At 38.5% G+C, this 27,114-nt stretch overlaps 5 protein-coding genes across 7 annotated transcripts; 4 read left to right on the plus strand and 1 right to left on the minus strand.

The window, feature by feature from the left end:
• The first annotated feature begins 179 nt into the window (after positions 1-179).
• pigx (phosphatidylinositol glycan anchor biosynthesis, class X) lies at positions 180-3,280 on the plus strand. The gene is made up of 6 exons (XM_084922539.1): positions 180-348; positions 702-789; positions 881-1,016; positions 1,144-1,357; positions 1,779-1,879; positions 1,981-3,280. Exons 1-6 carry the CDS (start codon positions 276-278, stop codon positions 2,116-2,118), a joined length of 750 nt encoding a protein of 249 aa, XP_084778665.1. The 5' UTR covers positions 180-275; the 3' UTR covers positions 2,119-3,280.
• A 2,143-nt stretch (positions 3,281-5,423) lies between these two features.
• On the plus strand, positions 5,424-12,850 carry pak2b (p21 protein (Cdc42/Rac)-activated kinase 2b). Of its 3 annotated transcripts, none has more exons than XM_084921949.1 (15): positions 5,424-5,685; positions 6,550-6,890; positions 6,976-7,082; positions 7,170-7,320; positions 7,462-7,493; positions 7,583-7,696; positions 7,864-7,996; positions 8,113-8,176; positions 9,377-9,425; positions 10,112-10,224; positions 10,321-10,438; positions 10,545-10,644; positions 10,733-10,929; positions 11,510-11,647; positions 11,755-12,850. In XM_084921949.1, exons 2-15 carry the CDS (start codon positions 6,704-6,706, stop codon positions 11,839-11,841), a joined length of 1,590 nt encoding a protein of 529 aa, XP_084778075.1. In that variant the 5' UTR covers positions 5,424-5,685; positions 6,550-6,703; the 3' UTR covers positions 11,842-12,850. The 3 variants fall into 3 exon arrangements, with proteins under 3 accessions (XP_084778075.1, XP_084778077.1, XP_084778076.1); XM_084921951.1 differs by having other exon boundaries at positions 6,580-6,890; XM_084921950.1 differs by lacking the exon at positions 5,424-5,685 and adding an exon at positions 5,737-5,758.
• A 290-nt stretch (positions 12,851-13,140) lies between these two features.
• Positions 13,141-14,939, plus strand: rpp21 (ribonuclease P subunit p21). The gene is made up of 5 exons (XM_084921953.1): positions 13,141-13,315; positions 13,442-13,542; positions 14,009-14,091; positions 14,223-14,357; positions 14,524-14,939. Exons 1-5 carry the CDS (start codon positions 13,259-13,261, stop codon positions 14,619-14,621), a joined length of 474 nt encoding a protein of 157 aa, XP_084778079.1. The 5' UTR covers positions 13,141-13,258; the 3' UTR covers positions 14,622-14,939.
• Positions 14,940-14,975: 36 nt separating this feature from the next.
• Positions 14,976-16,355, minus strand: aqp12 (aquaporin 12). The gene is made up of 3 exons (XM_084921952.1): positions 15,553-16,355; positions 15,264-15,380; positions 14,976-15,185 (listed from the first exon to the last, which is right to left on the minus strand). The coding sequence occupies exons 1-3, from the start codon at positions 16,145-16,147 to the stop codon at positions 15,058-15,060; spliced, it is 840 nt and encodes a 279-aa protein (XP_084778078.1). The 5' UTR covers positions 16,148-16,355; the 3' UTR covers positions 14,976-15,057.
• A 3,267-nt stretch (positions 16,356-19,622) lies between these two features.
• On the plus strand, positions 19,623-26,279 carry slc35d1a (solute carrier family 35 member D1a). Its single transcript, XM_084921831.1, has 12 exons — positions 19,623-20,095; positions 20,407-20,440; positions 20,542-20,628; positions 21,289-21,356; positions 21,468-21,539; positions 21,658-21,726; positions 21,966-22,068; positions 22,723-22,815; positions 23,372-23,439; positions 23,662-23,740; positions 23,824-23,906; positions 24,874-26,279. The coding sequence occupies exons 1-12, from the start codon at positions 19,986-19,988 to the stop codon at positions 24,977-24,979; spliced, it is 972 nt and encodes a 323-aa protein (XP_084777957.1). The 5' UTR covers positions 19,623-19,985; the 3' UTR covers positions 24,980-26,279.
• Positions 26,280-27,114: the final 835 nt, after the last annotated feature.

Genomic DNA, 27,114 nt, shown 5'->3' on the forward strand with positions numbered 1-27,114 from the left:
TTAAAAAAATAAAATAAAATCATTTAACTTTCACGTATCATCATTATTCATTTTATTCCTGAAAACTACTTTCTATGTCTATAAATGTTACTAAATGTTTCCTTAAAAGCTTGTGTTTTTCAATCTCTACACAGGCACATTTGCAGGCTCCCTGAAACTACAAAAGGGGCCTTCAAAAAAATCCTCTTCCGTAAACACTTCAAAGAAGCGCTTAAGCGGTGGTAGCTGTGCTTGAGTTAAATAAACACGCCTCAGCGTTGGCCATTATATTTTTAATGTATTTTAAACTGTTCTATGTTGTTTCTGCGTTGAGCTTATTCTCGAAATGTCTCTGTTTGGGCGAAAAGGGTACGTGAACTAGGTTTTACGTGAAAACTCGATAGTCATTCAATAAGCTCTCATTATTATTTATTGAAGGTCATTTAAATTAAGTTGTTGGGTTTTTTTGTTTCTGTTTGTTCGTTTGTTTGTGTTTGTGTTTTGTTTTTTTTTGTTGTTGTTGTTTTTTTGGGGGGGGGGGTTAAAGTTTGAAGGAAGGAATAGTATTTTTACAGTAGACAAAAAAGTGCTGTAAATATACCCCTGTATGGATAACATGACTTATATAATCTAGCACAGTTTGAAAAACAAATGCATCTTGTTCAAATTTAAAAACCTTTTACTTGGAGATACTGATCAGTGTAACCTGCTAATTTGTGCAGATGAGATTCAGAACCACTGTGATCTTCTGAGGCAGTGGCTTGCGCCCTCTTCAGTGAGAGTGGAGCTCAACAAAAAGGGTTTCCACAGGTATTCGGTTGTTTGTTTTCTCAAAAGAAAGCTGTTCTGCCTTTGGGGCTGCTTGTCAGGAAAATCAATGATATTTTCTAATATGTTTTAGGGAGGTGACAACTACAGTTGAGTTCAGATCCAAAGAGCTCAGTAGTGTCAAAGTTTTGCTGATTCATAGATGGCCCAGAGATGTCTATGTTGATCCATATCAACTTGCATCCCTTAGTGATCAAAACGATTGGAAGGTAAGATGCCGAGCAACTAGATATAGCATAAAACAGTGTAAAATTCTACTACAAACCACAGTCATGTACAAAACATGTGGACAGTATATATGTTTTATTTAATTATTTCTGTGTTAAACTTTGTAAGATATTACTAGATTCAGCCATTGACCTTGAGGTTCCTGCTCACAAAGCTTCAGGATTTGTCACCTATGTGTATCCTTTCTCCACTGGACCAACTTCCAAGTTATTCAAAGTAACAATTCCAATACATGGTCGCTACCACAAGCCCTCGTTTGATGGAAAAATGTTTAAATCTGTTGACATAGAAGCTCCAGAGCTGCTGCTGCGGTCAGAAAAATGTAAGTGGATTCATTTTATTTTATAGCAATTTCTGACACTGTGTAAATCTATACAGACGGAAAACAATGTTAACCAAATGTGATATTTAAAATACAATTTTGTGTCATAATGTGTAATGAAACAAATTAACTAAATACATTAAATCAACCTTACTGTTCACAATACAATTTTACCTGACTGCATAATTAAACTAAATGATGTGGGACCTAAATCTGTATCTGTTTTCTATGAAAGTGGAGTGTCAATGAATATTACCAAATTATTTCACTTTTGTGGTTGTGGATACAACAGTCATAGGTTACATACATATAATAAGTTTAGTGATCAAAACTTTATAGTGTAAAAACAAAAATGTGACTTAAAGCCTTTTCACGTTGGCTTTCTGAAACACTTTCCTTTAAAACTATTTCTCTTATCCAGGCGCACAGCTCAGCAGCTTAGAGCCTCACACAGTTGTGGATGCACCATGCACTGTCAGTAATTCAAGCACTTGTTCTTGGGTTAAAGTCAAGCCTCAGCAGGTGATTGTGAACAATATTTCAACAAATCTTGAGTGAAAAGGTGATAAAAAAAAAACAAAAACAAAACTCAATTATTCACTTGTTTCCCTTTTGCCTTATAGGATCTCAATCCAGTGAGTTTCCAGCTCCCAGTGGGTGATGGGTCTTTGGTGGCACATGTATGCGGAGGGACTCTTCTTGTCACAATGATCTGCTGTGTGGCACTGTCCAAATACATGTGGAAACATCAAGTCATTTAAACAGCTAAAATTGTACTGGCATTATTTATTTATTTTTTTTATCAAACTGACAAGGAAGAGACACTTTCAGTGTTGTCATCTTATCTGCAGAAATGTTGCAAGCAGAGAACAGGACTAATTGAGATGGGAAAGAATACTGAGATATTGCTGAAACAACAGATAAATGCTGAAAGATATCAGAATTTATCTTTTTCCATTCCAGCTAATGTAACTATGTTTATCTTTGTGAATCCTGCAACCTGTGCAAGCATTTTTCCTGCTATGACCTCATTTTGGCAGGATCATGATTCTTTATCTGTTCAGTTTAGCGCACCTAATTAAGGAACATGTTTTTATCAATTAATTTGTTCAGTTTTGGGCTATTTGGTTGTGATTTTCATTTATTTTTGACTGTAAAATGGGCTATTATAATAACACAATTATAAAACTGGAGTCTACAGTAGTATAATCTGTATTGTAACACTGAATAAAATGTATATAGTTCAGACTGCTATAAATACAATATAACAACAATGTTATCAGTATTCTTTTCTTGTGGCAGTTTAAAGAATGCCATGATGAGATAAAGGTCATATCCATTTGAGACAGAGTACCGGGTGTCATCCTGTGCCAACGTTTGGACGTTTGATTTATGAGTGACAAACTGTGCTGCCATGCATGCTGTCAGGAAAAACTAAGTTTTTTATTCTTTCAGCTTATCTGTCTTGTCTTATTACATCTGTTATCCAATTTTGGTCTCCTACAAGGCTCCGTTTGTAGTTGTATGTTTTTGACCCTGTTGGGTAGTGCATGTGGCACTACACAACATGGAACATGGAAACGCCTTCAAACAATGCAGTCAATGAAGAGCCAGTCAAATTTTTTTCTTGTTTTGCAGAGAAAATGCTCAGGGTAATTTAGAAATTGTATAATCACATAGTTTGTTAAAAAGAATTAAGTCTGCAACATATTATGCATCACCAATGAGCAAAGAGAGGCACATATTCACACAGTGTCAACACAGTAGAAGTGTTTTTTGAAGTCACCCTCTGTAAAATTTAACTAGAACTTTCACCACCAGGTGCAGCATTTTAGAAATACTTCATGTAAGTATCAGCTCCTGTGTAGTAAGAAAATGTACCTGAGATCCCCCAGTAAAGATCTGGATATGCTCTCTACCTGAGAGGATCACAACTGTCTTTTGTCTAAATCACATATCAGTAAGAGCACACGCACTGCAAATAGCATCTGCTTCATAGCTATTTTTGACTGGGAAAATTAGCACCAACAGCTTTTATCATACCAGTAATATACTCAGCATCCTCATTAACTCCTCCTCTTGTTTTACTTGATTTCCCTCTGGGAGGTGATGCTGCTGCTGCTGCTGATAACGGTTACTTTCCAGGTGCTTCCTCTGCTTCTCCATATTTCCTCTTCCTCTCATGTTGACTTTCTACACCATCTTGTGGAACAAACTGTTAATACAGAATAGTACGATCTAGCCCTATTTTAACTTCAGTTGATAACTATATGCACAAAATATAGACATTTTTGTTATAAAGTCAGTTTTATCTGTTGGAGTTGGTGGAAATGAGTGTCAAGGGTGATTTGTGACTGAAGGATAGCAGTAGAGTGAAAGTGAAGGTTTACATGATGGTAGAGAGACCTGAAACGAGATGGCACTGATAAAAAGTCAGGAGGCCAAGCTGGCGGTAGCGGAGCTGAACATGTTTAGATTGTCATTAAATGGGACCAGGAAGTGCACAGTCAGAAATTGAGGAGGATGTTGGGATAGGGTGAGATGGAGGCAGATGACCCACTGTGGCGACCCCTAAAGGAAGCAGGGGAAAGAAGATGAAGAACCTTATAAGTTCTAACTAGTTTATGTTCTAACTAGTTTATGAACTATACTGCAGGAAAACTAATAAGTAGTTAACCCATCATCTTCCTTTTTCAATATAACTAATATATTATATGTCTATATCGCCTTTCCTCTCTCAAAATAGGCATTTGTTGTTATAAAAATTTTGCTCATTTGGAATGAGTCTTTGTTACTTAACATAAGTCTGTACATTTTTCTGTCATTTCTTACAGCTTGAGAAACAATGATGTGTGTATAGAAAGTAAATTTGCTAGTATGTTATTTGCTTTTTTTCATTTACACCATAAAAATCTGAGTAAAATTAGGCTTTCAAAATTAGGCCATTTAAAATTTCTTAGGGCAGGAAAATAAACAAACGTTACATTAATGTCAGATTAGTGAGAGAAACCTGCCACATTACATTTATAATTTACAAAATAATTGCTCTGCAGCTGGAAAATTACGTCTGTAAATGCTGAACTACATTACCTTAAAAGTCCACTTTAATAGGTTTCAGCATGTTTCACATTTTTATTATTCTTAATGCTTAAAAACGTGTTATTGGAGCTCCGGGTATGATCCGTGTGGTTTTGCACACGGGCTCTGATTTTTCCTTTCTTTCTTTCTTTCTTCTTTGCTTCAGATAGCTGACTGTCTTCGCCATGTAGTTAATGTGTTGTCTTGTGAGGTTAGCGTGTAGTGTCAGAACAATGAGGCGACTGCTGTCTTCAGGTAGAAAAAGGAGTGATACACCTGCTGCTGTCAGGCTTGCAGGTATCAGGCTGTGATGTTCTCCTTTATAGTGGACAAAAATATTTGGAGTGGCACAAATAATTTGTGTGGCATCTTATTGAATGCAGAACAGCTGATTGTTCTGTAAATAGTTTGAAATGGTTATTTAAAAAATCAAGGTAAATGGATGCAAATAACTTTGTTGTTTGCAAAACTTGTGCATAGGATTTTAAAATTGACAATTTATATTTGCATTTAAAATTATGAAATATGATTCATTAAACATGTTTGTGGTTGTTACAGTAAAAAATATAACTTTTTTCTACTCTGATTTTATGTTTTTTGTCTGATTTTAGATCAATTGTGTTAATACAGTATGTCAAAATGAAAACATAACTGTAAATTCCGACATGTGAGGTTGTGCTGAAAAGGATGATACCAAACAAGGCAAAGTAAATAGTTTTTAAAGGTAAAATTTAGAGGGAAAATCAAAAGTAGTTAAAAATGGCCAATTATACCCTGGACCCCAGAGGGTTAAACGTTTTTGTTTTTTTGTTTTTTTAAAGTAACGCAATAGTTACTTTTCAAGTAATTAATTACTTTTAGAATATTGTAACTCAGTTACTAACTCAGTTACTTTTTTGAAGAAGTAATTAGTAACTATAATTAATTACTTTTTCAAAGTAACTTGCCCAACACTGGTCTTCACACACCATTCATTTGAAACATTTTATTGAACAGGCCAGGGCTGGGTCGGTAGTTCCGCTTCCCCTTCGCCATAGCGGAATTATCCAAGGGCCGAAAAGATAGAAGAAAAGTTGCACTGTAAATAGTTGGAGTAACCTTTGTACTGAGTTATTTATAGGCCGGCTGTACCACCAGGGAGCCCTTGTTACGGTGGAATAACTTTTAAAGGATATACCGACGTTTTGCACACCGTCGAGGATCGTTCTGGACTGAAGTTCCAATCAAGTTTAACTGGTGTGGATTCTCCGGTAAGCTTCTCTGCTCCTGCGTCGCCTTCTTTAGCTAAATAAAGCTCATTTGTGCGGAATAGTTTGTGAATTGGTATGTTTAGTGATTTCTAAAGCACCGCTTAACAGTGTTATTTTTGGGGGATCATGGGGAGGAACCTTCAAGCTTGGTTGTCAAGTTAGCGTTAGCTGAAAGCTCTATTTAAGGCTTGCAGTCGCTATTATAGCTTGCTAATGTTAGCTTCTGGCTAGCACACTTGTTGGCCAAGTAGTTATCCTAGCGTTAGCCCGCTAGCCGCCCCTGTTGTTACTCTCTTGAAGGGCATTTTGAGTAGACATTACAGTAGGAACACCGTTATATGGAAATATGTGGTTCATTCATTATGTTGTGCTCGTACTTTATAAACCTTAAAATGAAGAAAGTAGGTGCAAGCTTTTCATTTTTGTGCACTAGATAAGGAGCAACTTCGTTCTTTGATTGTCATCTGGGCTCCTCTTCCACCTTTCAGATGTTAGAATACGAGCTGATTATTCGAGTTAGTCTGCTGTGTACCATGCTTATGTTTATTCTTGGGTACCCCTGTCGACTCTATGCGCAGTTAACTTTGTAAAGTTGGTGCAGCAGGTCTCAGCAGGTTTTTCACAAGTACAGAGAAAGTGTGATGTCTCTGAAAACATGTCAGGCTTTGTGTAGGCTTTTCTGTCTGCTCAGGGTTCTTACAAAACATTACACCTTCCAATGTTCCTACTTATTGAACCTCTGTAGCAAATTTAACTTATTATTTTATTATAGAGGGTGCTTGCTTTCTTGTCACTACACCCTGTTGTATTTCTAGCTTTATTACAGTGTAGTTATACTCTTTCATATATCTGTTTTTTGTCCAGGTACTTCTTGGTGTTTTCTTTCTCCTGCAGTGCATGAACACACTAGTGTCTCATGCTGATGTGAGCGCCGCCTTCCTCCCTCACCACTTACTATCCTCACACGCTGTATTCCTGTCCCGGTTAGCCCTGTGAGGCTTGTAACCACCTCCTGGCCATGTGTGATAACGGAGATCCTGAGGATAAACCCCCTGCCCCTCCGGTCAGGATGAGCAGCACTATCTTCAGCACTGGCTCTGGCAAAGACTCACTTTCGGCCAACCACAGCTCTAAACCGCTGCCTTCTGTGCCTGAGGAGAGGAAGCGCAATAAGATCATCTCAATCTTCTCTGGGGCTGAAAAAAGTGAGATAAAAAGATTAAATGTTTGGCCTAAAATAAGTTCAAGTCTAGTGTTTGTAGCGAGTGTTAAAGGTTCATTTAATTTCAGGTGGTAGGAAGAAAGATCGAGACAAAGAGCGACCAGAAATCTCACCGCCTTCAGATTTTGAACATACCATACATGTTGGGTTTGACGCTGTAACAGGGGAGTTCACGGTGAGTTCGCTGTTTGGTTATTTTCATGTCCTTTAGATTAGAGCTTACATTATTGGACACATTTTCCTTTCTGTTTTTAATACATAGGGTATGCCAGAGCAATGGGCTCGACTACTCCAGACGTCAAACATTACCAAGTCAGAGCAGAAGAAAAACCCACAGGCTGTGCTTGATGTCCTTAAGTTCTATGACTCTACAGGCAACGGTCGCCAGAAGTACCTCAGCTTCTCATCCTCTGGTGAGAATGTTATGTTTTTGGTACCCTATTTAGGGGTAAACTGATCAGTGAGTGTCACAGCTTAATGACACTCAGACTTTGAGTTTTAAATTGACTATACCTCCATGGTTACTAAAAACACACTTTTTTTTAAATTCACAGAAAAAGACACATTTACAGTAGGGCCTCAGTCCGTAAGTATCTTGGGACTTTTAAAAGGTATTTTTTATATATTTGTTTTGTCTAATACATGTTAACAAAATCTGCTGTGACTTTATACCAGGCTGCCAAAAAAGGCACTGAACCCTCATCTCCAAACATCAAAGACATCGATGATGATGACGATGATGAAGCGCCTCCACCAGTTGTGGCACCAAGACCAGAACACACAAAGAGTGTAAGTCACCTGCCAGATTTTGGCCTTACTGCGTAACGATTATTATCAGAATTCATTATAAAATATTTTTATTTCAACTTCTAATTCTAATGATTTTGTTTTTCCTTTTTTAAATAACAATTTAAAAATAATCTTGATCTTTGGCTAATGTTTGTTGTATTTTGCAGGTATATACTCGCTCTGTCATCGACCCCATCCCTGCTCCAAGCACGTGTCCGGACGGAGATGTGGCCTCCAAGGCTGCAGACAGGCAAAAAAGGAAGGGCAAGATGTCAGACGAAGAGATCATGGACAAACTGAGTAAATTTTTCTTACTTCATCATTAGTCTCGCATAAATACAGTAGACATAATTCATTTTTCCTGTCACTTCCATTTGCCATTTTCTTTTAACACCTGTTTTAAATGTGGTTTACAGGAACCATAGTCAGTATTGGGGATCCCAAGAAGAAGTACACCCGATATGAAAAGATTGGCCAGGGGTGAGTTACTTTTTATATTACAATTTTAATTGTTTATGTTATAAAACAGGCAGTTGATTTTCAATCTATATTGTCCAGATCTAAGTAAATATTTACAGCGAATAGCCTTTTTGATATCAGATTGTGGGGGTTGATTGATATTATCCATTTGCATATACATAGGTAACAACATTATGAATGGCTGAAATGCAAAATTAGAAAGTGAGGAAGCGATAGGTAAAACACACTTGGTCCACGTTAGTAGTGCTGATACTGAATAGTTTATTCGTCAGAGGCCGCTCTACAAGTTTCCTCTTGTGAGCAAGTGTTTGAAATGCCACAAGCAACGTAAAGGAGTAATTCACATCTGCTTGTAGCTGTATGAACAAGTTTGTTTTTAAAATGGACTGTTATATTATCTTAGCAGGGACTGATATATTAACTAATAAATAACAATGAAAGTTTGTTTGCTGTATCTGAAAGAAACGGTATCAGTTGATATGCGATATGAGATTTTTAAATCACCAGAGATTGGTATTGTTCAGTCTCTTGTAGATACTCACAATAGGAGGAGCTGAGTTTTAAACTGGTGAAGTTATTTACTGGAAAATTTTGCCAGGAGGGCGGTCTTGCCTGTAACAGTTTCACCATTTCTAGTTTGACAAGTTCTTTTTTTTCTGTTGTGAAAAGGCCCTGGAGCAATGTTACCATGAGAAAAATAGTAGTAGACTAATAACTTTCATTTTTAATAGCAGATGTGTCATATTATTAATGTTGATTAATATGTTTAATGTTTTAAAATCCCTTGTTTCTCCAGAGCAGGATTTTTAAAAGCTTTTTCCAGAAGGTGTTATAAAAACAAAACAGTATAGCAGTTTGACTCTGTTTTTACTTCTGATCATCCCACCCAAAAACAGAAAGTGAAATTTCACAACCAGCTTTTAGTTCGGAGAATCTTCAGCATCGGGTTTAATGTCAAAGTTTAGTTTATAAGATTGACAAGTTATTTATAAGTGACACATGAATACTTGTGTTTCTCAGGTAGTACATTCCTAATCAAGATGTGATTCCTCTCAATTCATACAAACATAAATTCTCTTCAGTATTACTGACTTTAAGTAAAACATTTAGTGAGTAAAAATGCATCTGAAGAATAATTGTGAGTGTATAGTTTCTTAGAATATGTGTTGAAGTAAATAAATAATCTTCCTCTTTTTACAGGGCATCAGGAACAGTATTCACAGCCATTGATGTATCCACAGGACAGGAGGTAAAGACTAAATAAGTAATGGACTAGGTGGTGTCAAAAAAATGAAAAATAATAAGGATCATAGCAAGCGGGGCTGAGTGACAAGCTAAAGCCATTTTTGAAAGGATTGGACTGCACCTTTTGTTTATTTTTTATTATTCGCTTATAAAAATGATTGTGAGGCAGCTGGTAGTTACTAAAAAGTGTTGTGAGTAGTTGGCTGTGTAGCCAGAATAACAGGGGGACCCATCCAAACAACTTTAAAGTGAGAACTGCAGTGTGTTGGGTCTTCATCAATGCACCTGACAAGTAGATCTGATGAACGATGTACTTTATTTATCCCCAGAAATGATAAATTATTGTGTCATAGTAGCCACAAATATGAAAAGCAATCTAGCTCAATAAAAAACAAAGTTTTATTATTTTAATTGTAGCAAACAAAAAATGAAGAAGTTGAATTAAGTTAAACTGAGCAAGAGCTATCTGTTATGCAACAAGAAGTATCTAAAGTCCAGCATCTGCACCAACCACTAAATCCACTAAACTGCTTAGAAACTCATTTTATCTCTTAAAGGGATATGCATATGTGTTTTTTTTTACTTTGTCTTTCATAGGTTACTGTGTGACGCTTTACATTAGGAGGAAACATTTTTGAATGTTAAACCTAGAGTAAACTAAAGGTCATATATGTTTTTTCACACTGCCAGGTCGCCATTAAACAGATCAACTTACAAAAGCAGCCGAAGAAGGAGCTGATCATCAACGAGATTCTAGTGATGAAGGAGCTCAAGAACCCAAACATTGTCAACTTTTTAGACAGGTGAGAGTGAACGTAAACCTACAGCCTGGCAGGTTTTTAAACTTTTTTACAGTACTTTTTGTCTGATTGTTCACATGTGTTTGTTTTATGTGCCAGTTTCCTGATGGGGGAGGAGTTATTTGTGGTGATGGAATATCTTGCTGGTGGCTCGCTGACAGATGTGGTTACAGAGACCTGCATGGATGAGGCCCAGATAGCTGCTGTCTGCCGAGAGGTACGTTACATTTTGCAGTCCTGTAAAACAAATTGACCCCCACTTTATGTAAAAGGTATAATAAAAAACGCCATCTTTCCCTCTCTCAATTCTTTTTTTCACCCAGTGTTTACAAGCATTGGATTTCCTACACGCAAATCAGGTCATCCACAGAGACATCAAAAGTGACAATGTGCTGCTTGGGATGGATGGTTCTGTCAAGCTGAGTGAGTCCTGTGCTGTAATTATGATAAATATTGCATTGTTAAATCCTTCCGGTGTAAATTGTTTCACTCTTCTTCATGTCTTCGACAGCCGATTTTGGCTTTTGCGCCCAGATCACTCCAGAGCAGAGCAAACGCAGCACCATGGTAGGCACGCCTTACTGGATGGCTCCTGAAGTGGTGACCAGAAAGGCTTATGGGCCTAAAGTAGATATTTGGTCACTGGGTATTATGGCCATTGAGATGGTTGAAGGAGAACCTCCCTACCTGAATGAGAATCCACTACGAGTGAGTGCAGAACACTTTCACACATTTTACTTTAGACACCTTTAATATAGTGTAGAGCAGCGTAGGGAAATATATACCATTTTTAAATGACATGTTTCCAATTTATTCATCTGTACAGTGTCTACAAGGTCACAGTAAATCACTTAAAACTGAATCGGTGATTTGTGTCTGTCAGACTTTTGGTGTAGTTAGAAAATAACTGTGGGCCATAGACTCCCATGATTCAACAGAAAAGCAGGATAAACACTTGTCTTTGTTTATTTTTAACGTTTTCTGACTTTACACCCTGCTCCTTTTTACCACTATAATGAACTTTATTAGCCTATATTTCACACTTTGCTTTTTCTGACTTTGTCGCTCTTGGTCTGTTTACTTTATAAGTGACAAGCTTCACTTCTTGTGTGGAATGTGCTCATGTGGATTGGAATATCCCCAGGCAGATATAGAAAGTTGTGCAGCATTAACTTTTGTAGCACATTTCCCACTCAGCCAGTTTGACTTGATTGATTTCCTTTAAATGTGTTGTTTCCCAAAACTCTGCTTTAAAGTTTTTGTTTGTTTGTCTCTTCCCCTTTGGCAGGCATTATACCTAATTGCTACAAATGGCACACCTGAGCTTCAGAATCCTGAGAAGCTGTCTCCAATTTTCAGAGATTTTCTAAACCTGTGCCTGGAAATGGATGTAGAGAAAAGAGGCAGTGGCAAAGAGCTCCTGCAGGTTACAAACGTTTCCAGTTATTGGCTACTCTTTGAACTCTTCAGTGTTTTACTTTGTTTGTGTTTCAGGCCAGTAATATTCTTTTTTCACATCCACATCTTTTTCAGCATCCATTTTTGAAGCTGGCGAAACCCCTCTCCAGTCTCACACCTCTCATCTTGGCAGCCAAGGAGGCCATGAAGAGCAATCGTTAGCTGATGAAAGTAGCTATCCTGCCTTCCCATGCTGTGCACAGATATGTGCCAACTATTTAGATTTTGTGCCAGACAATAGGCTGAGAGTGGTGTGCCACTCTTGATGCACCAGCCTTATAAGCCCTGACAAACCTCACTGTGAAGAAGACCAAAAATCTAGAGCACAACCCCACCGCTGTCCATATGAACTCTATTCATTCTCAGATGTCAGAAGACAAGTCAAACTCAAGTGCGTAGTATCAGAGTCGGGCATAGTTAATTTTGTACATCAACTCTTCTGGTGATAAGTTAGGGCTAGGCTTGTATTTAACTTGGAATGAAGAAGATGCCTAGTTCTACTTAGTTTTTTTAATCAACTGCCTTAAACAAATGCAAAATGTTGCCTAATGTATTGTTGATTGTCTCAGTGTCTCTCTTCCCATGATTTTTACTACCTTTGTAATTGATCTTTTCAGCTTGTCGGTGTCTTAGTTATTTTGATACTTGAATTTTATGTTTGTCCCCCTTCTTGTCACATATTGTCTCATTCAGTGAACACTTGTGCTATTTCCACATCCACCCATTGTTTAAGGACATTTCTTTTATTGGTTTTATAGGAAACATTTCAGTGGAGTCATCATCATGAACATGTGTTGTGATTATGTCGTTCTACATTTGTTACACACAACAGAGCTACTGTACCTGTTCTTCCCCTGTATCTTTATAGTCTCCTGATACCAGAGGCGCACCTTACAGGTAAATTTAAATGTTAGATTGACAGGGTTTCTACTTTCTTCTCTGTTGTTATTAAAAATGAGTATTGTATGTTGAACTCTGTCCTTTGTGTTCATGTTGACTAAACAAATGCTCTTGTTTTTCCATGTGTATATTGTGTACTTAACTAGTTTGAAAAACGTGACCATATGATACTGGTTGGATACAAAGGCTGGTAAAGACAATTTGTTAACGGTTTCTCTTCTGGACAACTAACAACTTTGTCTGCACACTCAAATAAATTCAACTGTTTTTACTTTTGTGATTTGGATGTGAATGTGATTGATGTGTAAAGAGATCATCCGTTACTTCGTAAGCCACACAAAGTCAAAGTAGTATAGAAAAAGAATTACAAGCCCTGCAATTAATTGGTTGTAGAATCAATGAATAATTTCTCTGTGATATGGTTTGATGTTGATATAACTAAACTACAAAGATACAAGATGCTTGTCGGGTCTTTGAATGGTTGTAGACAGTTAATTCCTAATCTGATGATTTTGTGTTTTTGATTTTCCGAGGTGTGAATCACGTTGTGTGCCTTTATTTTGAAGGATTAACCCGGAAGTATATCAGTTGTAGCTACTTGCAGAGGGTCATACTGCTGTGCTTAGAAGTAATCCGCTGTTACTATTAGGGCTAATTTGTTATCTGACTTTTGTGTGTAATGGCGCTCCACTTGAAAGACAAAGAAGCTTACCAGAGACTGAACTACCTTTACCAGGTTGGAGAAAGTTTTAGTTAATTATCGTCACGATGCTGCCAGCTACAGTCACATGCTACATAAATGCTAGCATGCTCTCTGTTTTGAATGTGGTCGCTCAGCTGGTTTCTTACGTTTTGTCCACAGGCTGCACATTGTGTTTTAGCTCAAAATCCGGAAAATGTGGAGCTGGCTCGTTTCTACTGCTTCTCACAGAAGACGATTGCAAAGCGTCTCGTTCTCAGACAGTAAGTTGAGATGATAATCACGTGTACTTAAATACTGATTTTTAACAAATCCCGTTGATCACATTGTCTGGGGAGCGAAAGAGTAATGCAGGATATTTCGGCGTGCCACAGAGCTCCCTTTAGATCAAGTATTGAACTACTGAGATGAAAATGGCACAGTTAAAAAAAAACACAAGTTATTGAAATGGTGTTAAATATACGATACCGTACGAACTACACAAGCACACATAAGGACCAGCAGCTCAGTTGGCATTTGTCTGGAACATCTGCCACGTTTACCCTGCTCTATTCACAAATGAGAGCAGTCTCACACTGACAATGTGTGGACAAGTGTTATGATGTTAATGTGTAGCTGTGTGAAGATTCACATATATTTACATGAGACTGGTCTTGGAGCTGATGGACAGTAGTACAATCAGAATGTACTTAAAGATGGACTAACATTTTAATGTTTCAATTTATGTAGAGATCCATCGGTGAAGAGGACATTGTGCAAGAGGTGCTGCTCGTTGCTCATCCCAGGTGTAACTGCTACAACAAGACAAAAACGTAAGCCCCTATTATCTTTCAATCCCTACTTAATGTAGGCTGTCACTTTCTGTCCTGTGTTTCAGAAATGGTTGATAATGAATAAATATTAAAAATGTACTTATTTATTTAAACTGAATTTCTTTAATAAGGAAAAAACAGGAAGACTCGTTTTACCGTGATGAGATGTCTCAGTTGTGGACAGAGGAAGACCTTACTGAATAATCCAGATTACTGTTTATGGGCAGACCGAGCTGAGGCTCAGCTGGAGCAGCATAAGCAGAAAGGTGACAAACTTAAAACTTATATCTAAGACGAAACATACCATAACACAATATGGCTTATATAAGCATGCTGCCAAATTCAGTAATTAAGAAATTCATGTTTGCTTGCACGGGACTTTTATGACAAAAACTTTGTGCTGATTGTTTTTTCTCTCTTTCTTTCATACAGATTCAATCACTTCTGCTAAAAATCAGCCAAAAGACACAAAGAATGACAGGTCACAGACATCAAAACTCAGTTCTGCTCCGGGTGCTACCAGCACGTAGCAGCCGTGGCTCTGCTCTATTTGCTTAACATACAAAGGACTGTTCTTAATAAAAGCTAATATATGGTTTTGTTGTGTCACATCCACCCACAGACTAGAGAAGGTTTTTTTGAATGTTATTTAAATGAAATTACTTATTTTAATTTTATTGACAGTTTGTTTGTTTTTTTTACTTTTCTGATTACAAGGGGGTTTTTTTTGTTTTGTTTTTTTTAATGCTAACACTCTAACATTGCTAATTTTTGTCATATGTATCTTGTAAATTGTTTTTTTTTGTTTTTTTTTCAAATAAAAACTTATGTCATGATTAAAAAAGAAACAGGACAAAATTTGAAGATTTTCTTTATTTATTTATTTTTGATAAATTGTTAAATTAAAAACATCTCTTTACAGCTGAGCACTGGTAAGTCAAGACTTGCATTTAAGAAAAAAAACTTTCACTGTTTCTTCTTTTCTGCTTTGTCTGTCTTGGGTACTCTGAAACGTGTCTTCTGGGAGTATAGCAGATTCTTGGCAAAGATTCTGGGAATATGGCCCATGTACAGGAGAACAGCCAAAGTCATACCTAGAAATCAAATGTTTATTGTATGTATTGTGTTCATTTTTTAAGACCTGAAAGTACATGCACATTTAATCAGTTTACCTGTGAGAGAGCCTAGCCAGTAAACCACTGCATACTCTGCAAAGGTAAATCCAGAACAGTGGAAGGTGAGTCCATATGCCAGTGATGGATTCATGTAAGCTGAAGTATAACCTTTGGCTGAAGAAAAGAATAGAAAAATACAGTTTTTGTTAAATTTTCAGCTTTAAGTCCGCTGAATTTTCAAAGTAAAAAAACAAATGCAAATAATGGATCCTTTGGCATCAAAAAGCAGAAGGTAAAACGTTTAAATAATACAAAGATTAGGAAAGCCAGTTATTCCCAGGCTTACCTGAATGGGACAGGAACGTTAGGAGGACAGCAATCAGCGGCACTCGGATCAGAGCAGATCGGCAGCATAGGTTTAAGTGGATGATGTGCAAGACGAGGGCACAGGCAAACTCGGTAAAAAATCCCTGAAGCACAGAAACCAGCAGAGATGTGCTGCACTCACTGATCATCAGGTTTTTGATCATGTGCATGTCTGTCAGCTCCAGGCTCCAGTAGTATTTGGCTGCAAGAAAGCCTAGGTGAGCCCCAATAAACTGGGCAGCAACATCAAGCAGTGTGGTTACGGTGGTGGCCTCAAGCTTCAGGAATTTCTGCACAGCCAGGCTGGGATTCCCTGATGCATCACCACAGATTATACCGTGTGTGAGCAATACCACAAACAGTATGGTTAAAGTCACATCAGGGCCCAAACCCCCGGCCCACTCGCCCACCTCCACGATGGTCTGCACCTCCAGCCAACATGCCACCAGCATAAAAGAAGACGTAAACTCTGAGATGAAGCTGAACCGTGGCCGTTTTTTAAGGAGAAATCGAACTGAGACTACAAAAGTCACAGCAGCCACAAAGTATCCGAGAGACGCATTCAGTCCAGACATGGCTCAGGCAAGATGTCCCCTTCTGTGTTTTGAAGAAAATGAAATTAGTGGGGGGCTGAATTTACCACTGTGCTCACTGTTTGACAACGTGGCACATGCACAGACACAATTCTTATCAGAGACACGTCAGGGTTTTTATCCCACAACCACCTGCCAAAATACACAAGGGCTTTTTCAAGGTCAGGTCAGGAAGCTGGCCTTTATTCAGTGATCATTTATTATCATCATTTTGTAAAAGCTCAGGTTAAAATGACTCCCCACTTTTTCTAGAAGAAATAGATATACTGTGAATTTCTTGATACTGAAAGGCTTGGGGGGTTTCTTGTTTTTGTTTTTTTATTTTTAGATAAAATTAATATACGAGGATTATACAGCTTGGAGTCTGTATAGTAAATTGAAGCATGTATTGGAGATAGTTATAATTTTTAACACTGAATCAGTGTAGACCTTTTTCCCTGAAGGACTCAAGCTACTGTGAGCTATTGCACAGAAAATAAATTTTTGCAAGCAGGTTACCACAAAACCCAGATTTCAATGTCAAGAATGTGAATACAATGTATTTTGTAAAATTTAAAAAATGTGATTAACAAAGTCTGCACAGGGCATACAGTAACACAGAGGTTCTCAAACTGTGGGCCAGGCCACAGTTTGGGAACCTCAACTGCCTCAAGTACCAAATGTACCCCTCTTACAGTGGTTTGGAGTGCCAAACCACTTATCCAGGAGACAGCAGCCTCTGGAGAAACCCATACCTCCATCTCCCCAGCTACCTCCTCCATCTCACCTTGGTGAATACTGAAGTGTTCCCAGGCCAGCCAAGAGATGTAATCTCTCTGTGGCAAGGGTGTACCCTGGGGCGTCCTTCCGTTTGGACATGCCTAGAACACCTCGCCCAGGAGGCATCTTGATTAGATGCCTAACCACCTCAGCTGTAGGAGCCATTCATATGACCCCTATGGAAAAGAAAACATCAAATGGAAAGAGCACCTGGTGGTTACACCTTAGCCCATGGGGGTGCACATACACACACATTTTATATGTCTATACATATAGAAATAAATGTAGCATGTATGTCCTAAGACGGCAATATGATGAGTAATGCTACAAGAACTCTACCACATATATAGCAGATATAAATGGCAAAGGACAGAAGTTCAAGACATTCCTGATCATAGGACAGATATGAGGCAGCAATAAAACTCTTAATCTTATCGTATCTTAAAATTTCCCTCGTGTGTGTTAATGCTTTATTTCAAGCCTTGATAATCTACATCCCTCAAAATATAGGAAAGAAAATTAGGTTTAACATACAACCTGTTAATTAAAGTGACAGATGTTAAAACTGTTAATAATCTTTAACAAGAGTCACAAATATAAAACACAATTCAAGACAATCCATCCAACAATTAATGAGATATTACAGCCTGGCATTTTTTCTTAAACTAGACTGAAAGAAAACAAAAATTATCTGCTTTGAATCAAATTCACCTTCACCAGTTTTAATAATAATAATAATGGATTGCATTTATATAGCGCTTTTCGGGACCCCTCAAAGTGCTTTACAATACCACTATTCATTCACTCTCACATTCATACACTGGTGAAGGCAAGCTACAGTTGTAGCCACAGCTGCCCTGGGGCAGACTGACAGAGGCGAGGCTGCCATATCGCGCCATCGGCCCCTCTGGCCATCACCAGTAGGTGAAGTGTCTTGCCCAAGGACACAACGACCGAGAATGTCCGAGCCGGGGCTCAAACCGGCAACATTCCGATTACAAGACGAACACCCAACTCTTGAGCCACGATCGCCCCACATATTGAGTTTTGTGTAAATCTCTGTGAACTTTAACTATCCAAACTCATTATCCAGAAGACTTTTAATATCCATTCATGTTTGGGATAAAAGCATCACGTTTTCTAATCGTCCCAATAGCCGTGGCCTCAATGCTCCTGCAAACTAATCAGGAATAGCCCAAGGAAGAAAAGTAAACCACCATCAACAAAGGCCCATCTTGACAACCTACTCCTTTTCTCCAAGGATCAACAAGTTATTGTTGTCTGACAAATTTCAGCTTATTACTTCATCAGGGTCATGATGAAGGCAATAAGCTGAAAATATGTTAGTCAAACAATAAAGTTATGACATTTCCTACACATGTTGCTGTAGCTTTAACCTCTGAACGTGCACCTTGGAAGTAGGTGAGGTGAGCATATTTCGGCACAGGGGACCCTCAGAGCTCTGTTGTCTCCAGAACATACTTGTTCCTGTCATGTGCTGTGTTTAATGACTGAAAACAGCCCACTGAAGGAACAATGGGCTGGGAGGTCAGTTCCTTCATCATGATTATATGCAAATTCTCATGACTGTTGATCAACAACAGTCATTATGGAAATGTACTGTTTAGAAGACCGGGGAAACCTGTAGTCACCAGAAACTGAAGAAGTCACTTGGATGAGTGACGAAATGTTTCTCCCACTGAAAACGCTACGTCCAGATGTACAGAATCAACTTTTGGAGATACATTTTATACTGCTGCTGCACGTGATCATAGTGTGAAATACGATTCATGCAATTAATTGCATGGGTTACTTATAACTTTATATCTGTATATGTAAAACCACAAATCTAAAACTTGTATGAAAAATCTTGGTGCAACAATAAAAGAGGGCTTTAGTTTCACTGACTACATTTGTGCTGTAACTAAATCAGCCTTTTGGGATCTTAGTAATTTGGCTAAACTGAGATATTTTTATCTGGAGAAGCTCATTCATGCCTGTTTTTCTGTAGACTGTTGCAATGATCTTTTCCTTGGCCTCCCATTGGCTTCCAGTAAAATACAGAATTGAATTTAAAATATTACAGATTGTTTATACATCTTTGAATGATTTTGGCCCATAAATCTATAGTGTTTAATGTATACAAACCTAGTAGATCTCTAAGGTCTGCAAGATCTGGTTACCTAGCAGTTCACATATGTATATTTCTGTTTTTTTAAATGTATTTTTATTATAATTCTTCCAAACAACCCATTGCCCTGTAGGAGGCAATGCCTAGTTATAGCCTTCGTAGTTGCCACCATAAACATTTTCAATAAATATCTATTGCATTTGGGCATTTTGGAACCAGCTACCCATTGCGGTCACATCGTCTCCAACCCTAGCTATTTTGTAAAGAGCACAGCTTTAGATTCACGGTTGCTTTTAACTAACAGTGTAGCTGTGCCATCGCCCTTGTTTCAATTTTTGTTGTTTTTATTGTTATTGCCGTTATTATCTTGGATTTTGAATTTATCTTGACTAGCTGTGGTGTTTGAAATGTGGTGAATAAATAACTTTTCTCGCCTAACCCCCAATTACATGTAATAAAGAACAACAACAGAAAAAAACCCTTCTAATTTGTGATTGGACTAATCGCATCACATGTCAGGTTAAAAACCGGGAAGTGCCGAGCTGCCTGTAAATCAGATTTGTTTGTGAAAGCTGGGGGGGGGGGATAATAAAGCTGCAGGAAAGATCAAATATCCGTCCAATTCTTGCTTTAAGTTTAATGCTCCATGTCAAAAGAAAGTAGAATGCAAAAAATAAGCTAAGCCTGGCTGGTGATTTCATTCGCAGTGCTAGCTTTGTACAAACAAACAAACAAACAAACAAAAAAAAAACTCGTTCATCTCATGGTTAAATTTCGTGGTTAAATTTGTTGCGCGTAATGTGATGCTCAGACTTGGGGCGGAAGTTGTGAAACGTGTGTGTGTGTGTGTGTAGGTGGGTGAGCCTACAGTGAAGAAGTGATGGGCAGGGGAAGAGCCGACTCTCAGAGAGGAATGAGAACTTGTCGGGGATGGCGGACAAACCTCCGACGCTGGTCGTGAAGCTGTTTGCCGCCGGGTTTTACGGTCTCAGCTCGTTCCTGATCGTCGTGGTGAACAAGAGTGTCCTCACTAACTACAGGTAACGGCATAGCGGTAACGCATGTGACGGTTACGGTCGATAAAGCTGTTTCCATGCTAGCTAACCTAGCTTGTGGAAGTTGTGCAGGCTGAGCAGAGCAGGGAACACCACGGTGCTGATTAGCCTAACGGCAACTTTTATCCAGTGATGGTAATCTTGTGGTTCACACTGCAGGGAGCCTCTCTTTCTGTTGCCTGTGTTGGGCAACATTTTAACCCTTGAGTGTTAAGTACGAGGTTAGCTTACTAACTACAGTGTGCTGAACTTCTAAAGCATTAAAATTTACTGGAGTTTCATCTCTACTTTTTCAGGTTCCCGTCGTCGATATGTGTCGGAATAGGACAAGTACGTGATACGTGTAACTTCTTTTTTTGTTAACCAAGCTGACACCACACCTTAAAACCAGGCTGGTATCGACACTGATTTCTTCATGAATCTCTGTGCAGATGTTAGCCACGGTGATTGTGCTGTGGGTGGGCAAGGCTGCAAGGGTGATCAGCTTCCCAGACTGCGATGAGACCATACCTCGCAAAGTGAGACTCACCTGTCTATTTATATATGTCATATTCTAAATGAAGAGTACCAGTCATTTATTACTAGTTTCCAGAGGTCCATATGCAGTCTGTTCATCTCTTAATAAACAGTCCAAATATCAAATGCAGAGGCCTAACATGTATAATTTGGCCAATATAAGCAACTATTTTCCCATTAATAGCATATCAGTATTGACATATATTAAAAAAAAGAAAACAGATTCATTAGAAATAGTTTAGCAGTGTCTGCAGTACCTGAAGTGACTGTGGTTTAGAAAGTATACAGAGTTATTATCTTTTAATTGGAAAGGTATAAATGTTTTTGGGCTAAATATTGAACCCGAAATTGTGTGACACATTAAGCACTGTACACATAGAGTAAGTGGCTTGTAACCTCAAAGCATTTATGCATTAAGTCAAGCTGTGTCTAACTAGATTTTGAAATATATTGCTGAAAACTAGCATACTCTATGCATTAGATATATTAGCCTTTATTTTTTTCTTCACCCTTTGAAAAATGGCATTGCCCCCCCCCCAGAAACTGGAATAGGTCAGGTTTATGGTGATCGCTGCCTGTCCATCAGATAATTCATTTAACCATGCTGGAGCTGTTCCTACTTAACAAAACCTCCCTATCCTTTTTTTCCTTTTTTTTTCTAGACATTTCCTCTACCTCTCCTGTATGTGGGAAATCAAATCACTGGTTTATTTGGAACCAAAAGGCTAAAGTAAGCTCCACATTTTGTAAAAATTCACACAGTTAAAAACTATTTGGCTATTAATGTTGATGTTTTTCGTTTAATGGATTTTCTGTCACCGTTTACGCCCTGGTGCACCAGTCTGCCCATGTTTACAGTCCTCAGGAGGTTCTCGATCTTATTCACTATGCTGGCCGAGGGATTTCTGCTCAAGTAAGATCACACACAACAGATAACCTACTTTTCTTCGCCATTTACTGGTCCTTTTTTTGTTTGGTTCCAGTTCTAAGTGGTCATATTGAATTTCTTTACTGTATTTAATTTGTGGCAGGAAGAAATTCTCCAGACCAGTTCAGCTGACAGTGTTTACAATGATCCTTGGGGCATTTATAGCCGCGAGGTAAGTTCTACTAAATCCAGGTGTGCTGGCTGTTAACCAAGATTTACCTTCATTACAAAGAGGTGCTTTGTCGGGATATAGGTCCACGTTTAGTTGCCATTATCTTCAAGGAAGTTAGACACATGTTGTAAAGGAGCCCTGCCTAAACGCAGCTTAACTACAGCTTAAATGTTAGCCAACTGAACACATTATTTATTTTCTTGACACTTTTGATTGCCTTTTCTTCTTTCTGATCCTAGTGCTGACTTATCATTTGACCTGCAAGGCTACATGTTCATTCTCCTGAACGACATCCTGACTGCAGCCAACGGAGCCTATGTAAAGCAAAAATTAGACGCAAAGGTATGTGATGGCAGCATCTGATGAATAGTGACCATTGTTGGGTGGGAGCTGTATTTGGCATTGAGCTGATTACGTGTGAATGTAGAGAACTCGAACTGTCCTTCAGTATCTTGCTCAAAAGAACTTGGCGTGTGGAAATACATTGAGTCAGTTCTTTTTACTCCCACTAATTTGATTAGATTAAGAGAAAATATTTGTGATTCATTGTTTTGGTAAAATATCGTTGTGCTTAACTAAACATTTTTTTTTTTTTTAGATTAGTCGTCAGATCTGTTTGGACTGACTCCGAAATATCTTGTTTAAGCTCGTTCAAGTCATATTTAATGTCACAAGGGCAAACTGAACTACTCAGTTCTCACGTTTCTGCAAGGGCCGATCCAAATTTAGTGTATGACGCCTATGGAACGCCATCTCCTAGGACTGAGCTCCAACTACGAGAGGGGTGTGTATGAGTGAGGGGGTGAAGCCGATGAAGCCATGTGAAACAGAGCATGCACAAGAAGTCTTAGGTGGTGCCATGCATGACATCTGTATGCTACTTAGTGAGGAATGCACTGAAAGGCTTGTGAATAGCACTCTGTTCTGGCTCTGCATATTACTTGTTTTCCTGTTTCTCCCTTCCCACCTGCTTCTCTACCCTTTTCATTTTTTCAGGAGTTGGGGAAATATGGATTATTGTACTACAATGCATTATTTATGATAATTCCCACTCTGCTGTTGGCTCATGTGACTGGAGATATGCAGAAGGTGAGGAGTTAGCATTTATTATTCTACTTTTACTACTTTAACACTATATTTGTTAAATTAATGCTTTTTTAAATTTTGTTTTTTTTTACCAGAGCTGTTATGATTTCAGTACGGACCAGTTATTGCTTGGTTTAATCCTGCATTTAAGTGAGCGAACATATGTCTAAGCATGGGTGTGTGCCGTAAATATGAGCTGTCTTTTCATTTGGTCAGTGTTGGCAGACATTCTGGGTTGCCCAGCTGGGGCCCAGCAGCCAGAAAGGCACAAAGATGCTATTATGCACCTAGCAGAGTTATTACAGCAGCATCAAGTACTTCCCTTGACTGAGCAACCACCATGGATATAAACTAAAACGCCTCAGTTTTTAGGCTGCTCACTTTCTTTAAGTGAATGCGTGACATTACACATCAAAAACCACTAATGTAATATTTTACTTTACTAATCAAATGTGTTTCAATCGTTCTTTTCTTTGCTTTTAATGTTGAAACAAATATAATGTTTAATTTATTTGTTAGTTGTCAGTTTGTGTTTCCCATACTCTGCTTCTCCTTTCAGGCAGTGGAATATGAGGGCTGGTCGGATGCATTGTTCCTCACCCAGTTCACCCTGTCGTGTGTCATGGGGTAAGTTACAGGCTTGAGATGAAATGTGGCATGCATGAATTCACTATCAGTGCAACATCTGGATGATGGCAAATGTCTGTGATTCGCTCTTAGATCGGTATTGCAGTCTCAGTTCTGTCTTACAGCTTGTCTACAATGTTGCATTAACATTTTGAAATCCAATTTCAGGCTCCAATAAACGTTGAGTGATTTACAACATGATTACTTATTTATTTTTCCCAGGTTTATTCTGATGTATTCCACTGTGCTGTGTACACAGTACAACTCAGCATTAACAACTACTATCGTGGGCTGTATTAAGGTGAGCTGCGTGCTTGAGGGAACTGTTGAATACAAAACAATGCAAAATGCTCAGGTTTGTTAATGTTTTCTCCATTTTTACAGAATGTCCTGGTGACATACATTGGAATGGTACTCAGTGGAGACTACATTTTCTCATGGACTAACTTCTTAGGTTTGAACATAAGGTAAACAGATCCCATGTTTCTCCTGAATCCGAGGGTCAAATAATGTCACCCCCTCCTCTCTGATACCCTGGCATAGACCTTCCCCTAGGGGAGTGAGAACCCAGGACCCGTGTAGTTGGAGCATATTCTCTGGTAGTAGTAGAATGCAAGTATATCCACCCCTGCACGCTATCTGATCTGGGATACTTCCAAAGTGGAACAAAGTCCAGCTCTTCTATAAGAAACTGGTTACAGATCCCAACTATATGTAATCAGTATCTCAACCCCATACGCCACAAGCTTCACCAGAGAAGTTACAGTCCATGTATTGCTAGCTAGTCCTAGAAGCTGAGGATTGGGCCACTGCCCCTCTGTGAATTGCCACCTTAATGTGGCAGAGGGGTTTGTGTTTTCCAAAGATCCCAGAAACTATGTTGTGAATGGCAATCTTCCCCTGGTTGGGTCTCCTAAAGGAAACTGGGAGTGGTTCAGAAAACCAATATGAGCCAAAAGATCAATGGACCAGCTTATCCTGCCTGGGACTTGGTTTCCAGGGTCCCACCATGGAACCGGGAATGGCCCACAGGGGCCTGAACAGACTTAGCCTGAAGTAGTTACAAGTCTGCCCTCCTGTGATCCCACCACCTACAGCACGGGCTGTAGGGGTTCAGTTTTATGCAGATGAAGTATGAAAAATCTGATACAGAATCAGAAATGAAACAGTCTGATTAAATATAGCATGATGAGCACTAGCATGATAATTCTTGTTTCTCAGTTTAAATACAAACTGTTCTCAGCATCTGTTCTTCTGGTGGGAAAATAAAAAGTTTCTGTTGACACAGATAATATTGTATTCCAGCCCTGCGGGAATTCAGATGTGTCAGCTGGATCTTATTTCTAGTTCTACAACTTTGATGTGCTGTAGCATGTTCTCTTAATGTTGTTTTGATACAACATTTTCATGTCATCTCTCTCAATTTTGTTGCAGTATTGCTGGCAGCCTGGTGTACTCGTACATCACTCTTACAGAGGAACAGTCCAGCAAAGCAAATGAAAACACCAAGCTGGATATTAAGGGCAAGGTGGTTGTATGACAGACACTGGATTGTTTTTTTTGTTTGTTTTTTTATTCTTATGCTGATGAACAAAAAAACTCTATTTTTTAGTAAAAGTGTAATTTATGGAGTATTTTGGCAGTAAAGGCATGGGATTGGTGGGAACAGTGTTCCAGACACTTCCGCAGTGTGTTTTTGTGGAAATGGAGCAGTACCATTGACATGCCTCTCTGCTGCTACCATGGTGACGAAACCCTCCCAAGTGTTTGTAGGTTGATTTTTAGATAAGCTTCTTTGTTATTTTTTTTATGTTGTATTTTGATACTGTTCTTGTGAGCTTTGAGAATAAGGGAACATTAGGTGAAAAATATTTATACAAACATTTGATATTTAGACAGAACATTTAAAGTTAAATGTTGAGATTATGGAACACAGGCGCGATCAGCTGGTTTTACACATTGGTGTGTACTCATGAGTCAGTGGGAATATTAAGGAAGTTATTTAAAAAGGCACAATCCTTGTTCTTGCCTTTCAGTTTTGCTGTTTACAAGGAATGTAACTGTAGATGCCTTTCTGAGCACAGTGAGATGCACTGACACTGTCATTTTCCGTTTAACTCTTTGTCTCCATACTTTATTTTATTTTATTTTTTGCGCAAACACTGTCACACGCTTGTTAAAGACACACGTAACGACACTGACCGGACCTCATCCTTCAAAACAACCAAAGCGGATGGGCAGCAGGCCGTCAGTTCTCATCAAGGATTGTGGCTTTAAATAGTATCGCCTTCTTTTTTGGGGTGATAATTTGAGATGACAGTTTACATTTTGCTCCTTCAGTATTAGATAAAGTTTGTTGTGGACTCTTAAAGCTGTAACTGGTTCTCTCTATGCAGAATTAACAAACAGTATATATGGTTTGTTATTTGTACAAGGGGATCATTTGTTTGTGTTTTTTGACAAAATGTGATCGCACTTTTAACTGAGGTAGCATCTGCAGAAGAGTGACTAACAGCCACGCCTCCTGTTACAGTCATTGAGATTAATGTATGTTCCTGAAATTTGTTTCAGGATTTTTGTTGTTGTTGTTTTTAAGTACTATGAGAGGAACTCTCTTTTTTTTTCTTCTTTTTTCAATTATCAGGTACAAGTGTCTGCTTTTAAAAAAACAAAACAAAACATAAATATCATCAGTTTATATTTATTACTTTTTTTAGACTTATTAATTTGTAGGTGGAGTGGCTAGTGAATTGTTGATGCTGATCACATCTCAAACACAGTACCCATGATCTTGTAGCTGGAACACAATGTATTTTTTACATTAAAAACTCTTGACTTAATGCAGTGGTTGTTTGCATTGCTGTAATGTCATTCCAGCATCTAACAGAATGTTCAGCGTACACACTTGAGTGTTTTGTAGGATTGCATGGTAAGATAGCATTTAGGCTGAGTAAATGTTCAAAGTTATGATGGATGAGTTACTTTACAGCAGCGGTCCCCAACCCCCGGGCCTCGGACCGGTATCGGTCCGTGAGTCGTTTGGTACCGGGCCGCGAGAGTTGAGGCTCAGGTGTGAAATGTATGGTTTTCAGGGTTTTTAATCGGTTTTCAGTGTTATTTTGTTATCGTTTACTCGGTTTTCCTTGGTCTTTTCACGTGTGTTATGAATAAATTTTCTTTTTTTTGGTACCGGCACTAGTTTTATTTTGTTGTATTTATCCGCGACACCTTAAGGGCCGGTCCATGAAAATGTTGTCGGGCATAAACCGGTCCGTGGCGCAAAAAAGGTTGGGGACCGCTGCTTTACAGTCTTTGTACTTTCAGACTTTGTTACTCCCTGGTGGGGAAAGTGCCACATTGATTACAGCAATGCAGGATGAAAAGACTAAATATCTGCCAGTTTACCTCACAGGTTGATAAGATATCCTCCAAGGCTAAGTCCAGCTTCTCTAGTTCAGCTCCAACCAGAGACCCTTAGCTGTGTGCCTTTTTATGGCACACCATAAAAAATGTTAGCCAAACTGATATTTTTTAACATCTGCATCATTAGCATTCCCTGTTTAGCCAGATTTTGTGTTTCTAAAGTAAAACATTTTCTAGTTTCACAGAAACGATCAAAAACAAGTTTAAAAACGTTGATGCTCACTCCAAGTAAATTCAGCGCGGCTCTATAAC

The sequence above is a fragment of the Perissodus microlepis genome, chromosome 23, assembly GCF_051167445.1.
Source record: "Perissodus microlepis isolate ML-2025 ecotype Zambia chromosome 23, ASM5116744v1, whole genome shotgun sequence".
NCBI classification, from domain to species: domain Eukaryota; kingdom Metazoa; phylum Chordata; class Actinopteri; order Cichliformes; family Cichlidae; genus Perissodus; species Perissodus microlepis.